Source organism: Podarcis melisellensis, assembly GCF_964234715.1.
Source record: "Podarcis melisellensis genome assembly, chromosome: 4".
NCBI lineage: Eukaryota > Metazoa > Chordata > Lepidosauria > Squamata > Lacertidae > Podarcis > Podarcis melisellensis.
The window spans coordinates 70,786,840-70,801,994 of NC_138531.1; the positions used below are offsets into that span (position 1 = coordinate 70,786,840).

General features: G+C 42.9%; 2 protein-coding genes across 17 annotated transcripts in view; one reads left to right on the forward strand and one right to left on the reverse strand.

The window, feature by feature from the left end:
• Positions 1-139: 139 nt before the first annotated feature.
• LOC309368436 (putative protein ARB2BP) lies at positions 140-14,089 on the reverse strand. 10 transcript variants are annotated; one of them, XM_081908537.1, is made up of 4 exons: positions 13,728-14,089; positions 9,344-9,499; positions 1,890-1,954; positions 140-1,363 (listed from the first exon to the last, which is right to left on the reverse strand). In XM_081908537.1, the coding sequence occupies exons 3-4, from the start codon at positions 1,893-1,895 to the stop codon at positions 314-316; spliced, it is 1,056 nt and encodes a 351-aa protein (XP_081764663.1). In that variant the 5' UTR covers positions 1,896-1,954; positions 9,344-9,499; positions 13,728-14,089; the 3' UTR covers positions 140-313. The 10 variants fall into 10 exon arrangements, with proteins under 10 accessions (XP_081764663.1, XP_081764660.1, XP_081764661.1 ...); XM_081908534.1 differs by having other exon boundaries at positions 13,613-14,089; XM_081908535.1 differs by lacking the exon at positions 13,728-14,089 and adding an exon at positions 13,531-13,644.
• Positions 4,598-15,155, forward strand: part of SENP7 (SUMO specific peptidase 7) — a gene marked incomplete at its 5' end in the record, with an annotated part of 40,295 nt that continues 29,737 nt past the window's right edge. For 4 of the 7 annotated variants that reach the window (XR_014167757.1, XM_081908372.1, XM_081908374.1 and 1 more), the window contains 5 exons: positions 4,598-4,879; positions 5,343-5,460; positions 8,080-8,129; positions 9,528-9,626; positions 12,194-12,291. Coding sequence is in view for 6 of the 7 variants with exons in the window: in XM_081908372.1 (XP_081764498.1) it covers positions 4,598-4,879; positions 5,343-5,460; positions 8,080-8,129; positions 9,528-9,626; positions 12,194-12,291 (647 nt within the window). Of the gene's footprint in view, positions 4,880-5,134; positions 5,461-6,087; positions 6,184-8,079; positions 8,130-9,527; positions 9,627-12,193; positions 12,292-15,155 lie in introns of those variants that run through there. The other 3 variants (XM_081908373.1, XM_081908376.1, XM_081908377.1) reach the window with 3 other exon arrangements.

Here is a 15,155-nt window from a genome sequence, read left to right on the forward strand (position 1 = left end):
TCAAGCAAAGTTTTCTCATTCTTTTTGCTATGCACTGAAGTTTCCACTCAAAATTGCAATGTATAGAGTGATTTATTCAGATTAAACTCCAGAGTTTTCAAAGGAAGGAAGTAAGTTTTGCCAGAAACAAGGAACAGTTGTTACATTTAAATTCACATAAAGTTTCAGAAATGGAAATGGGACAACAAATATTAGACTGGTAACGATATGCTCCATATTTAGATAAAGTACTTTTTCCTCAACGATAAGCTTAAGCATCAAAGCTAGTACAAAACTTCTATTAGAAGAAAAAATGGCTATGAATAACAGATGCTTAACTTGTTTTAATTGATTTGCTCCTTGTAAGAATAGGTGAACGACTGAACGGTTGTTTAGTGAAGACTTTCAGTGCGCTCTTAAGATAACTGAAAATGGACTGTAGACTAGAGGAAGGAGCCAGGCTATAATTTTCAGTTCCTGTGGACACTGTAGGGCAATCCACTTTCACCATAAAGCCTATTGACTTATCTAAAGGTTCACTGTGTGATACCCACTCTCGGCAATGTTTCCATATCCAGGCCTGCACCTGCGAAATGCCTTGTGTCTGGTGTGGTGTGTGGTGTGTGGAGTCAATAAGTGCAACAGCACCTACTTTGTTCATTACCTCCGAAGTTCTCTGCATGAGGAGGTCGATGAAAACCAAACCTCCATAGCCATGGGCAATGAAAGCCACCTTTTCCGCTGTGCTCTTTGAAATGAAATGGTCCCAAACGTAACTTGTATGCTCTTCAGGACTACTGCTCGCTCTCTTTGGGACTGCCACGGGTAATTGTAGTGGACACATGGAGTCTTTTCCCTCAGACAGGCTTAAGCATTCTTGTTCTGTCTTCAGTTCAAGGAAGTTATCATTGGGATTTAAAACAATCACTCCCCAAGAGTACTGCAGAGCCTTTATGATGAATGGTATTTGAGATCCGTGTTGGAGGCCTTCATGAACGATGACTTTCCGTCCCCACTGACCTGCACGGAAAGGTCCCTTGTCTTGAAGGAGGACGACTAGAGTTGAGCAATTAGTTAAGGCATTCTTACTCATGAAAAAAAAACTGCAACATTCATTGTCTGGAGCATCTGTTGGGATGTAAACCTTTTGCAGTTTGCATGTCTTTTCCAGGAGCTCGAAAACATACTGTGTAATTAAGTATCCAAGAAATTGATAATGTCGGTGATTAGCATTATCTGAATCTTGATAATCATAAACAAAAGGTTCATTGGTATCCATATGCCTAAGCTCCCCATTTTTATTAAAGTCATATCTGAGAGTTTCTGGACATTCTGAACCATTTATTAGTTTTCTGAAGCTCAAGTCTTCATTCATCTGTGACCACTACAAATAAAACAGACAGATCATGACATAAACAAAAAAACCATACATTTCTTAAACAACTATATTCAAGTTCTTGTAAAAAATATTGTAGAAAATCCTAAAATATCACTGTTCAGGTGGGGACGGCAGTAAAAATAACTTAAATCAGTGCAACTTAAAAAGTGACAAATATTTCTATTTGTTGCATTTGTATCCTGTTCCATTTTCAAAGTAGCACAGAATGATGAGAGGTTTATGAGATGTTTTAAAGTGCTGGTGAGGCCCAAACCCACTATACTTCAGTGTAAAACTTTAGTAGATACCTTCAGAGCATTCTCTGAACTGGGTAATTTTAGCCACCACTGTAGTAACAGATAAAAAGTAGATCAATTTAAACCCAGGATATATTTCTTGACTTTTGCCAGTATCCAGTGAAGTGCCAAGGCCATTGGTGGCATGTCTTCTGGCTGTGAAGCAGACTTTTCCCTCAGTCTCCTCTCCCCTTATGCCCCCTGCACAGACACCCCTAAATACAGAACATACTTACATTCATGTTGCTTGAGAATAACAGCAAAGGCTTCTAGATACTTCTGGATATTTTGCTTCAGAGATCTGTCTGAACAGAGTCAACTATTAAGATGTTGTAGTTCAGGGCTTATTGTTTCCTAATCAAGTATAGCTATGGTGCCAAATTTAAGGGCAAACAATTTACAAACTCAGTTGTGCACCACATGCTAAAGATAGGCATGAAAACTGATAATGTGGGAAAGTGCTTCCTAATCTTTGTTGTATTGAGGTTTCCTTGTTCTTTGCAGTTCATGCAGTTCTTTAATTCTGTAAGCACCATACTGAATTCTTAAATTGCTCCCAAGTTAAAACTGCCATACGTGCCCTATATGGCCAAAACACATACTGTACAACATTACACCTATGCAATCCACACAACTTGAAATGTGCAGTATGTAGAATATTGTATGCCTATTCCTTATGAATGTGATGTATGGAACTAACCTTGATACTTAGGGGGTTGTAAACCTACATATGCCCACAATACACATCTAAACATCTACTTGTGCTTCACAATTTCTACTATTCAACGGAAGTTATTTTCAAAGAAGCATTATAGGACTGCAGCCTTATTTATATTAAGAAAATTACATGCAGAAAGATATAACCAAAATCATATACACACACGCAGAAGAGGAAGCAGCAAACTCAGGTTTCCAATTTTATGGAAATCCCAGATAAATGTAGACCCTGTCCCCGCCTTTCCTCCTCCCTCTCAGGAGCCTCCTGGCTATTAGACCAGTCCTGACTTATCAAGACCTTGAGAAAACCAGACATAGGGAAACTCCTTCACACCTTCTTATAATTCAGGTCCCATATCTGTTACATTCCTTTGGGAAGCACAGAAAGAAAAGGCCATTAGGTGGCTATACATCACTTAACAGGCGTTAATTAAGAAACAAAGCAGAGACTGAATTACTTCAAGCACTTGATAGATTGCAGGTTACAAAAACAGGGAGGAGCTTCAAAGGGTATCTGAAAACTTTCCACTAGCTTCCTTTGACACATATGAAAAAGCAGGCAATATCTTTCAGCAAGCATTTCTGTTTACAGAAGCAAATGGCATTACAGTGGACGCTCAGGTTGCAAATGTGTCCCGTGAGGGAGGCACGTTCGCAACCCGCAGCGTTCACAATCCGCAGCATCTGTGCGCACGCAGGTTGCGATTCAGCGTTTTTGCGCAAAGCGTGATTTAGCACTTCTGCGCATGCGTGACCGCCAGAACCCAGAAGTAACCCGTTCCGGTACTTCCAGGTTTTGGCGCATCCATAACCCGAAAAAATGCAACCTGAAGAGTCTGTAACCCGAGGTATGACTGTAGTTATGTTACATACAGACTAGAAATACATTTCTAAGATTCTACACCCTCTCCTTTGAATTTCTGCTGAATACTTAAGACATTTTTTTAATCCCAGCAGAAAGTTTAACTGTATTCTAATTTTATAGTTTTAACTTATTTTTATCTCTTCTAATCAGTTACTTTTACACCCTTTAGGTATTACAGTGGTACCTTGGGTTACATGCGCTTCAGGTTACACACTCTGCTAACCCAGAAATAGTGCTTCAGGTTAAGAACTTTGCTTCAGGATAAGAACAGAAATCGGGCTTCAGCGGCACGGCAGCAGCAGGAGGCCCCATTAGCTAAAGTGGTGCTTCAGGTTAAGAACAGTTTCAGGTTAAGAACGGACCTCCAGAACAAATTAAGTACTTAACCCGAGGTACCACTGTATTGTAATTAAGTAGTATATAAATTATCAACAAAAAAACAGGTGTTATGGGGGGGGGACTGCTCCTTTTCCCTTATGGGGTACGCAAGAGCCCATATAGAGTCCTTTTGCAGGTTCTCTATTGGTAGGAGAAAATAACAGAGACCAACCAGAGAATATTGAGAAGCAAAGAAGCTAGTAAGCCTGATCTTTATTAAAGCTTGGACGCTTGGTTTGCGAACGTGATCCGTGCGCGTCTGCACACGCACAGGTTGCAGTTCGGCGCTTCTGCACATGTGCAAAGCACGATTTACTGCTTCTGCGCATGCGCGACTGCCGAAACCGGAAGTAACCCGTTCCGGTACTTTTGGGTTTTGGCGGGTCTGTAACCCAAAAAAACGCAACCTGAAGCATCTGTAACCTGAGGTATGACTCTGTGTGTGTGTGTGTAAACATATATAAAATACCTTCAAATTCTTATAACAGTAATCTTCTGCTGTAACAGAAGTGAACATTTTAATATTGCTGGGATTGAGCACAACTGTGTCTACACCTCCAAGCAGAAAGAAAGTTTAAGCCAAGTCATATGAACAATACTGTAGTTGAAATGGGTGAGAGTGTATCTTTAGAAAGAGAAAATGAAAGGGAAACATGACAGCAGTTAGAGCTATGCTTAATTGGGCAAAAGGGCAAGCCAAAGGAAACTAGTGGCTGGAACCCAGCCCAGAAAGACTGCGCGCTACATCTCTTAGCAGGGCGTCACCTCATCTCTCATATTCCATTTTTTCCAAGGGGCAAACCAGTAACCCTTTTCTCCCCTCGCTCGCGCAACACCCACTGTGTGAAAAGGCAGGCAAGCGCGCTGCAAAGCTCACTCAAGAGTGGCTTACTATTTTTCTTCCTTTAAATGAACCAACGCAACCACCCCACGTTAACTTTTTTTTAAAGCTTTCTTTTCCCGTTGCAGTTTCGAAACGAGACCATGAAGGGATGGCGGGGAGGGGGGCGGGGATGTATGCGAGGGGAGGGCCTCCTCAGCCAGACCCGGAGAGGCAAAGTGGGGCGGAGAGAGGCCCGAAAAGCAAGGAGGCTGATGCGCAACGCCCGGCACGTGGCCGCCCGGCTCGGCTTTCCCACCGAAGAAAAAGCGGCGGGGCGGCGCCTGTGCCGGAAGTGCGCAGGGCAGACCAAGCGGCTCCCGGCGCCACTCCGGATCAACAAAGCCGAGCGCGCTCGGGGGGTGCCGTGGCGTTCCCGTGGCCAGGTGAGAGGAGAGAGGGGGGTGGTGAAGGGGCCGGACCTACCCGGGGTTTGTTTTCTTTTCCCCGGAACACGCCCGGATCCGCTTCCTTTCTGAGGGATGCTGGTCCTGCAGTCGTGATTGCATTTTAAATACACCCAGGCACCATAAATAATGTGATGTTTGTCCCAGCAGAGACGAGCGGGTGGGCTCGGGGAGGGGGCTCATCTGTGTTTTTAATGGGGGTTGACGGCGTAGCCCTTTTGCCAGTGGGTCTTTCTTACTGCCATGTAAACGCATTTAGGATTGCAGTCTCAGTCCCTGTGCATGCTTACTCGGAAGGAAGCCGGGCTGCTTTCGGTTGGCGTCCACGTCCTAGTTAAACGTACACAGGGGGTTGTAAATCCCCAGGTTTGTTGTATTATGCGTATCGCGAAGTGTCCTAAACAACAACAACGAAGCCCTTGCCTAGCTGTCTTACAGAAAGGAGTCTGTTGTTGTTGCTGCAGCAGCAAAAACAACCGAGAGCCTTTTATTTCCTTGGAAATTAACGGATTTTTATGCCACCAGCACTTGGGGGCTCGGGCCATTTCATCAGATGCATGGTGTGTTATCCCTTGATGGGAAGTTTTGCTTCTGCACATGACTCTGGCAAACCGTTCTAAGTTGAAGCATTCCGTTCTCATCCACCCTAGAATGTTCAGTTCACATTGAGTTCATGAAACATTGTACCCTGACCTGTTCTTAAGGCATGGTTGACCACATCTACAGATGAATGTCTATATCAATCACTAGTAATAGTTTAAGTCTTGCTATATCAATCACTAGTAATAGTTTAATAAGGAGGTTTTCATGCCTGTCCAATTCTGTGTTCCCTTTCCCAACCTTTAATCTATTGATGATTAATGCAACCTTTGCATTGTATTTGTGTTAACCAATCAGCAACAAGCACATATGTGGCAATGCTGTAATATTCAATAAAAGGGACTCCCCAAGACATGCTCGAGAGATGCCTCCCATATGACACTTGTCATTCGTCTGTCGTTTATTTCAACCCAACAATCCCCGGTTCACCCAGTCATTGATAATAACAGGAATAGATAAAATACTGTAAACATTGAGGCAATACAAAAGATGCAGTCTAGATGTACAGATGTTTCTTTGCAAGGTTCAAGTTCAGAAAAAGACAATGATTTAGCTATGAAGCTTTTCTTATTATTTTGTCTCCAGACCAAGAAAAGGTTTGACTGTGGCATTTTGGCATGTCAAGCAGCTAACTGTTAATTACAAAAGTCTTGTTGAAAGAAGAGTGAGACTCTTGTTGTCAGGTGATTTTTAGAGAACAACTTTTTTTACAGTGACATTCAGCTTTTGGTTTTTGTTCCCCCCCCCCCCCAATTTTTCATTGATACAGTCATAACTCAGGATAAATACGCTTCAGGTTGAGCACTTTTGGGTTGCGCATTACTTTTGGGGAGCGCATTACTTCCAGGTTTCGCCACTTGCGCATGCGCAGACGGTCAAAATGACATCACGCGCATGTGCAGAAGTGGCAAAACGTGACATGCGCAGATGTGCTGTCGCGTCTTATGTTCTGTTCGGGATGCGAATGAGGCTCTGGAACGGATCCCGTTCACATCCCGAGGTACCACTGTATTGTATTGTGTTCTTGTTGCTGTCGTGGTGGGTTAATATCTCTATTTCACACACATGTATGTGTTATGGGGGAGGTGTATCATTTTTACTCTCCCAATTAGAAATGCAACACTAATAGTTAACTAGCATTAACTTGTGAGGTGTGTGTGTGTGTGTCAAATGTGGCTCCTTCCAGGCATCACTGACTGGCCTTCAGAACACTTCCAAGGCTGCATTCCAGCTGGTTCTGCTTTGCACATTGCATATTTTTGCTTGGTTGGGATGTGCCCTTGAACTCTGATAATGCTCTTGCTTAACTGGATGAAGGACAGGCAGAGAGGTACGTGCATGTGTGTAGGAACTCGCTTCCTTTACAGACATAACATTTACACTTGTTGCTCTGTCTGGTCAGCCTACCGCTGGCCTCTCTGAAGGATTCCCCACGCTAAAAAATAGGTTCCCCAACCCTGCTGTAGATAATGTCTCACACTACCACTTTCCCAGCATCTCTTGCCAAACCAAGCCTTATGGATCACTACATGTCAACCCACAAGGAGATATGCTAACATTACTAGTGATTCACTGAAGAAGAGTTTGGATTTGATATCCCGCTTTATCACTACCTGAAAGAGTCTCAATGCGGCTTACATTCTCCTTTCCCTTCCTCCCCCACAACAAACACTCTGTGAGGTGAGTGGGGCTGAGAGACTTCAGAGAAGTGTGACTAGCCCAAGGTCACCCAGCAGCTGCATGCGGAGGAGCGGAGACGCGAACCCGGTTCCCCAGATTATGAATTTACCGCTCTTAACCACTACACCACACTGGCTCTCTGAGTGTGCACCAATTATAAAGAGTAGCACGACTCAAAATCCAGACAGAACACAGTACCTATTTGATCTGGGCTATTGATGTTGTAGTAAAATCTGCCAAAAGCCACTCAGAAATTTAAACTTAATGGGTCTATTTAGACTCATTTACACATAATGTTCAGTATAGCTAGTGCAGAAAGGGGTGCGGAATAAAGGGGGAAAGGAAGGAACATGCCTGGAAGAGGAAGAAGAGGGAGGAATATGCCAGTCCATGGGGCATTTTCAGTTTCCTCTCCCTTGTACCATTACATTTGTACAAGGCCTGTGTCAGAATTATTTTAATAGTCTAAATCTGTGATGCAGAAGATGCCGTACCAATTAGACCTTTTTCTTTCAAAGTAGCGCTTAGCATAGAAAAGCCTCCTGGATTGGTGGATGTTCTGTTTCCCAATCAACTTGGAACTTGCCAAACGAAACGGCACAGACCAGCTTTTTATCACTTAATGTCCTTGGCAGTAGCAGAAATGAAAACAATAGGCATGTCGTTAATGCCGCCTCCTTATGATTTGAAGTCCTTGGGATCAGCAGTTGCCTTGGAGCTGTATACAGATTTTGGAGAAAGCAATCACCAGAGAAACATTTTTATTCACCCGGGATGTGCCTACCTTTAACATCTGGGAAATATGCATTGCCTCCTAATGATACTTTAATTAGCTACTTTTGGAAATGCTGATTATAACATGATTCACAATACTGCTACTTTCTGTCTGCCTTGTACAGCGGCAACTATGGAGGGACATGGAAAAAAATCACCATCAAGTCAGCCTCAAGTAAGTTGTCCTTGATCTGCATCCATTATTTTGGGAGTGTAGCTCATAATATTTGGTAGCTTTTCTAAAATGTCACCATTTGGATGGATCGGAATAACATTTACATGTAAATAAACAAATGTATGCCACATTCTTAGAAATGAAAAATACATGAGCATAACTACAACGACCGTAAGATTGACCTATTTGGCAAATTAAAACTCTTATGTCTAATGAATATTGCTTTTATATACGTAACGTTGATATATGTTTGTACTATTACTGCATTATACATGGGGCTGCATCTGAAGACAGTTGGGAAACTTCAGCTAGTGCATAATTTGGTGGTCAGGTTTGTCACCTGGGCAAGATGGTGTGAACATATTGCACTGAGCCTGGTCCAACTGCACTGATTATCAGTTAGTCCCCCCCCCCCAGAATATTTATTAAAGTTTTCAATAATAATACAGTAAAAATCAAAAAGAAAAAAGAATAACAAAAATACAAAAATAAAAATAATTAAAAACACATAAAGTTTCCATTACTTATTTTTCATTAACCTATTTCCCAGACCTCCTCATACCTCCCTTTTTTGTATTCCAATTCAAATTGTTAGCTCAGCAAATCCTTATCAATAAATTTTAACCTATTTCTAAACTCCCCCCCCATATTCTCTTAAAGCATTACAGCTGGAAACCACTTAATTTCTATCCGACATCATTCTAACGTTCATTGATTATCAGTTAGTTTCCCAGCCCAATTCACAGTGTTGGTTTAGACTTAAAAAGCCTTAAATGGCTCTTGTATGAACCAACCTGGACCTTGTGGTTGTCATCTGAGCCCCTTCTTCTTGTGTCTCCTCCATGAGGAGGGTGGCAATACAAGAGTGGCCCTTTCCTGCAGTGTCTCCCTGTTTGTGGAATGCTTGCCTGGTGCCTTCTCTACCCATCTAGGTGTCAGGTAAATATGTTCCTCTGTGAGTAGGCCTGATTAACATTCTATGGTCTGTTAGATGTGTTTGTGGGGGAAGGGTTATTGGTTTTTGTTGTATTATGTATTTTGTGTTCTCATTTTATATTTTTATGTCGAGAACCGCCCTGTGATCTTTGGATGAAGGGTGGTATACAAATTTAATTGTTGTTGTTAAATGCTGCTGAGCATGCTTTAACAGTATTCAAAATAAAAGTAAACTAAAACCAGAACAGTCTGCAGAGTTCACAGATAAGTAGCCTTACTTGTTGCCATCTTCACTGGAAGTCTCACAAGTTCAGTGCCCAGAGTTCCAAATGCGAATATCATAATTTACTAGTTTCTGTACCTTAACTCTTTTTTCCTTGAAGGTTGTGTGTGGAGTTCAATGTTGTTTTGTTGTTTTCTTTTCCATTCTTTTGCTGCAAAAAATGCAATGTTTCATTCCAGTATCGAATACCAAAGAAGAAATCCTCACAGTCAGATGATGTCCATGTTCAGTCCCCACTGTCTAGACTTTCCCACCCGTGGGATCGCACATTGCAAGAGGTAAACAGAAGTTTATTGTTTTCTGCACTGCTGTGAAGAGCTTGGGAAGAGCTATTTTAGGGCAAGCATTATTCATGTTTTGAAAATTAAATGTTCTATAATTACAGTGGTATCCCACAAGATGTTGTGTACTACAGTGGTACCTCGGGTTAAGAACTTAATTCGTTCCAGAGGTCCGTTCTTAACCTGAAACTGTTCTTAACCTGAAGCACCACTTTAGCTAATGGGGCCTCCCGCTGCAGCCGCGCGATTTCTGTTCTCATCCTGAAGCAAAGTTCTTAACCCAAGGTACTATTTCTGGGTTAGTGGAGTCTGTAACCTGAAGCGTATGTAACCCGAGGTACCACTGTATTTAAATATCTAGTTTTGCACTTTATGCCTGCGAATGATAAATAACACATTGAGCTGACACTTTATGAAAAATGAAGGACGAAACTATTTAACACCTTTCATTTGTTCATTTTGACTGCAGTTTTCTGTGCAATAAAAGCAAGATACGGAGGAGGGGTCTCTCATAAGAAGCACTTACGTCCTCTCTTCCCCACGTGCTTGTTGCAAGGACACGGCATCTCAGCAAGCCCATCCATTTAAATGGGCAGGCCTGAAGCAGAGAGACAGACAGACAGATATCTCATGCACACCGCTTTCTCTCTCACTCAGACACAGACAATAAGGCAGCAAGTGCCCTGGGAGAAAGAGAGTGTCTCTGTGCTATGTACTGAAAGGAGGCTTCCTTTCTCAGTGTACACCACAGAAAGGCAATAAACTGCCCTTGTGAAAGAAAGCAAACTCTTTATTCATGGGCAGCTTGATAGCAGGACTCAGTCCTTCTTCCTCTTCCCTGCTGCTGAGCTGTTCCCTACTTGTGGTGGTGGCAAATTGTACAGGGGAAACCTCCCCACCCTGCCTTTTTGTCCCCCCTCTCTGCCATGCTCAGCTGATCAAAGGGAACCAGCAGGACAAAAGGGGCCTGAGAGAGGAGGTGGCGTGGGGAGAGGCCTGCTGGCTGCATCCAGCCCATGGACTGGAGGATGCCTTGGCTCATACAGCAGGTTGCTCCTCCTCACATGCATGAGTGTGAGGAGCCAGTGTGGTGTAGTGGTTAAGAGCGGTAGTCTCCTAATCTGGGGAACCGGGTTCGCGGCTCCGCTCCTCCACATGCAGCTGCTGGGTGACCTTGGGCCAGTCACACTTCTGTGAAGTCTCTCAGCCCCACTCACCTCACAGAGTGTTTGTTGTGGGGGAGGAAGGGAAAGGAGAATGTTAGCCGCTTTGAGACTCCTGAAGGGGAGTGAAAGGCGGGATATCAAATCCAAACTCCTCCTCTTCTTCTTCTTCTTCTTCTTCTTCTTCTTCTTCTTCTTCTTCTTCTTCTTCATGACTTTGCTTCTGCTGGGAGCATCTGTGCACTGAAGGCTTGACTAGGGAACCTACTGCTATAAGGAGAAGCCTCCACGTAGAGCAGAGGTGGGGAACTTGTGGTCTTCTAGAGTTACAGGGCTCCCATCAACCCTACAGAGTATGACCATTTTGGTCAGAGGTGATGGAAGTTAACAGTCCAGCAATATCTGGAAGGCCATAGTTTTCCAATCCTTTATTGAGAAGGGCAGGTTTGCCAAGCCTCCAGGTGTTTTTGCTCAATGGTGGTGCACTAAGCACAGAGACCTGGTGGGAGAAGGGACACTATCCTTAAAAGAGATCATTCTGCACCCTGCACTATGCATGCAAGGTCTGAGATCAAAGCCTTTGGCTACACGTACAGATTGCTAGTTTTCAGGGATGCAATATGCCAATTCGTGCATACAGTGGTACCTCGGGTTACATACGCTTCAGGTTACAGACTCCGCTAACTCAGAAATATTACCTCGGGTTAAGAACTTTGCTTCAGGATGAGACGAGAAATCGCATGGTGGTGGCACAGCAGCAGCGGGAGGCTTCATTAGCTAAAGTGGTGCTGCAGGTTAAGAACAGTTTCAGGTTAAGAACGGACCTCCAGAACGAATTAAGTACGTAACCAGAGGTACTACTTTAATTGGAACCCATTGAAAAAGCATGCAAATACCCCGCTCCACCCCTGCCGCATTTCCATCCTTTCAGAGATGTTTCACTGACGTCTTTATTATGATTCCGTGTCACTTCCTGGTCTGTGGAGCAATTTTGTTTACATGGTCGCACACATATTGAAAGTGTGTAGATGGGGGCGGGTCTTACATTTCCAAAATTTCCATTGATTTGTGGGACATGGAGCAGATTGAATTACTTGTTATAATAGCGAGATAAGAGAGTTAGGAGTTCCATCCACTGTGAAACTGGGTTCATTTGCTGAATGCTCGTGCAGCCCTTTAGGTAAAGTCTAAGGAGTGAAAAGGACCACAGACTCAAGACTGTAACTGAAATAAATGAAATTGTTTGGGACTCTGCTTCATATTGCATCCGACCATTGGTCCATCTAGCCCATTATTGTCAATACTTGCTGGCAGTGGCTTTCCTTCATTTTTTTCTGTCCTCTTTTCACACCTCCCCCCCCCCCTTGTTCAAACACCCTGCTGCCTGACCCTCAACTTCAGTGGACATCAAGGTCTAAAAATAAAAATTTTAACGCAAAGTGGGGAAGAAAAAGACCTTTTGAGAAACGTTACATCGATGATGAAGGACCAGCATTTGGGTAAGTGGAGGATGCTTCAGAACTCAAGGCCACAGTGCTGAGTATTTTGGGTACTGCAAGCCTATGATGTAGGACAGCAGTGTTTAGCTAATTAAACAGTTAGTTAGATTGATCAATTAAGGAAAAAAATTAAAATAGTGCTCCTGATTAATCTGGTAGTAGGTTTTTAATTTTTTGTAAATTATCAAAGCTAGATGGCAAGTGCCTTCCTAGAGGAATTCTGTTTTCTTTCACATAGGAGTGAGTATATTTTCTAAGGTGATTCCTGCTATGGTACTGTGTGTACGATCTAAAAACAAAGAAAAAGAGAGTTTTATTCATATGCATATGTATGCAGATTTAATCTAGTAGAATGTAGTTGAATCCTGTATCTGTCTGCTCAGAGGAGGTCATTGGGACATAACTTCCAGGGAAGTGGAATTGCACCCTACAAGTCATATGATTGTTCAAGCATCTTTAATCAGAAGACAGCCTGAGTAGGAAGCCATCGTCTTCAAAGTTGAATTTTTAGGGGATTTAGGTTTCTAACCTCACCAATCTTGAGGTGAGCAATATTAAAAATAAGCAATGAAACCAGCAAAATATAAAATTGTCTATACCACAACAAAAGTATTCATAGAAGTTTAATGTCCACCAGTTTGGGTTTGAATGCCAGTACAAAGAAACAAATCTTGCAACACTTGTGGGAAATTATTGGCTCACTTTGCTGAATCTCCAAGAGGAGAATACCATGACTGTATGTAATTGAATAATCAGCTGAGAGTTCTCCTCTGTTTGCTGTCAAGGCAAGGGGTGACTTCTAATTTATATAGGAACATACCTTAGATTAAACTCATGGGAGATAGATTATTACAATAACTAATACTGACATACATTCATAGTCGAGTTATTTGTAAGTTGAGTTTGTAACGATTCACACAACCTTGAATGTTATAAACTTTTAATGGCTTGTTGCACATCTAAAACCTCAATATCAAGCATATTTGCATGGATATCCAAATGATTTTCAGGTGAGTTTCCACATATACATGGTCTAAGCATAAATATAATCATAAGTTCTATGTATTGTTTAGACAGACTCGTAACAATTTATATGACAGTAAAACTGATAATTCCATATTATAATATAGAATGCAATGAAAATCTTATACCAATTATTAGACCATAATGGGTGGAAGCAGATGCCTGGCCCTGCTATTTGCTAAAGAATTATTCCAGATTTTCTGTTATTTCTTTTACATATTGTTATAAGAGTATTTCTTGTCTCTCTCAGGAAAATCAGGCTGATGGTTGGACACCTCAGAGAGTTGTTTGTGGGTACCTCCTTGATTTCCATTAGTTTGAATGAAGTGGCGAGCCGTGAGGCTGTATGCTAGGCAAAACTACCAGTGGTCAACCTCGTGGCAACAGAAGGTGGAGGGGAGCCTTGCCCTTACATTTCAACACTGCATAGCAGTGGAGGGTGCTGATGCTGCTACATTCAGAGATGTGAAAGTGTATTGTTGCTATGTTGGATAGATGTACCATCATGGATTCAGGTTGCTGACATCATAAGAACCAACAATATCCCCAGCCATCATGTCCTTGTACAATGTTGGCTTCAGCACTCTAACCTCTACTGCTGCCTCTCAGCACAGGAAGGCAATGGAAGGAATCCCTGGTCCATCTCTATCACAACACAGCAGATACTAGCAGTTTTGCCAAGCATACCAGCTCACCCATCACTACTGTGATACTGGAGGTCCAACACCGAGGGCCTTCTGGCGGTTCCTTCACTGCGAGAAGCGAAGTTACAGGGAACAGGGCAGAGGGCCTTTTTGGTAGTGGCGCCTGCTCTGTGGAACACCCTCCCACCAGATGTCAAAGAGAAAAACAACTACCAGACTTTTAGAAGACATCTGGGGGCAGCCCTGTTTAGGGAAATTTTTAATGTTTGAAGTTTTATTGTATTTTTTATATTTTGTTGGAAGCCGCCTAGAATGGCTGGGGAACCCAGCCAGATAAGCAGGGTATAAATATATTATTATTATTATTATAATTAATTAATTAATTAATTAATTCCCCAGTATTTTTTGTTTTGTTTTTTGTTCTTGGTGTGTGGGTGTACACACACACACACACACACACACACAGAGTCATGGGAAAAAGAAAGCACAGCCTCATTTGAATTCTGTCATTCATATGACACAGTGTAATATGTCATGTGTTTCTGTTCATCTGAGGTTGTATTAACCTAATTTTAAGACCTGCTAAGGAAAAGATGAGGGACGCGGGTGGCGCTGTGGGTAAAACCTCAGTGCCTAGGACTTGCTGATCGTATGGTCGGTGGTTCGAATGCCCGCGGCGGGGTGAGCTTCTGTCGTTCGGTCCCAGCTCCTGCCCACCTGGCAGTTCGAAAGCACCCCTAAGTGCAAGTAGATAAATAGGGACCGCTTTATAGCGGGAAGGTAAAACGGCATTTCCGTGTGCTGTGCTGGTGCTGGCTCGCCAGATGCAGCTTCGTCACGCTGGCCACGTGACCTGGAAGTGTCTTCGGACAGCGCTGGCTCTCGGTCTCTAGAGTGAGATGAACGTGCAACCCTAGAGTCGGTCACGACTGGCCCGTACGGGCAGGGGTATCTTTACCTTTACTTTTTTAAGGAACAGATTATTGTTATTATGTCCTGATATTTAAAACCACAGAATTCTGGTGTGGGATGGGGGGAGCTCAAGTTCCCCACCCTAGTTCTAAAAGGTGGCAAACAAACGTTCTTTGGGATTGCACTGGTTTGACTGTTGATATGCCCCATGGCAAGCAATTATGTGCTGGAGCAGTGGGTTTTAGGACCGGGCTGTTTTAGATTCCCTCCCTGCTGTGTCTCATG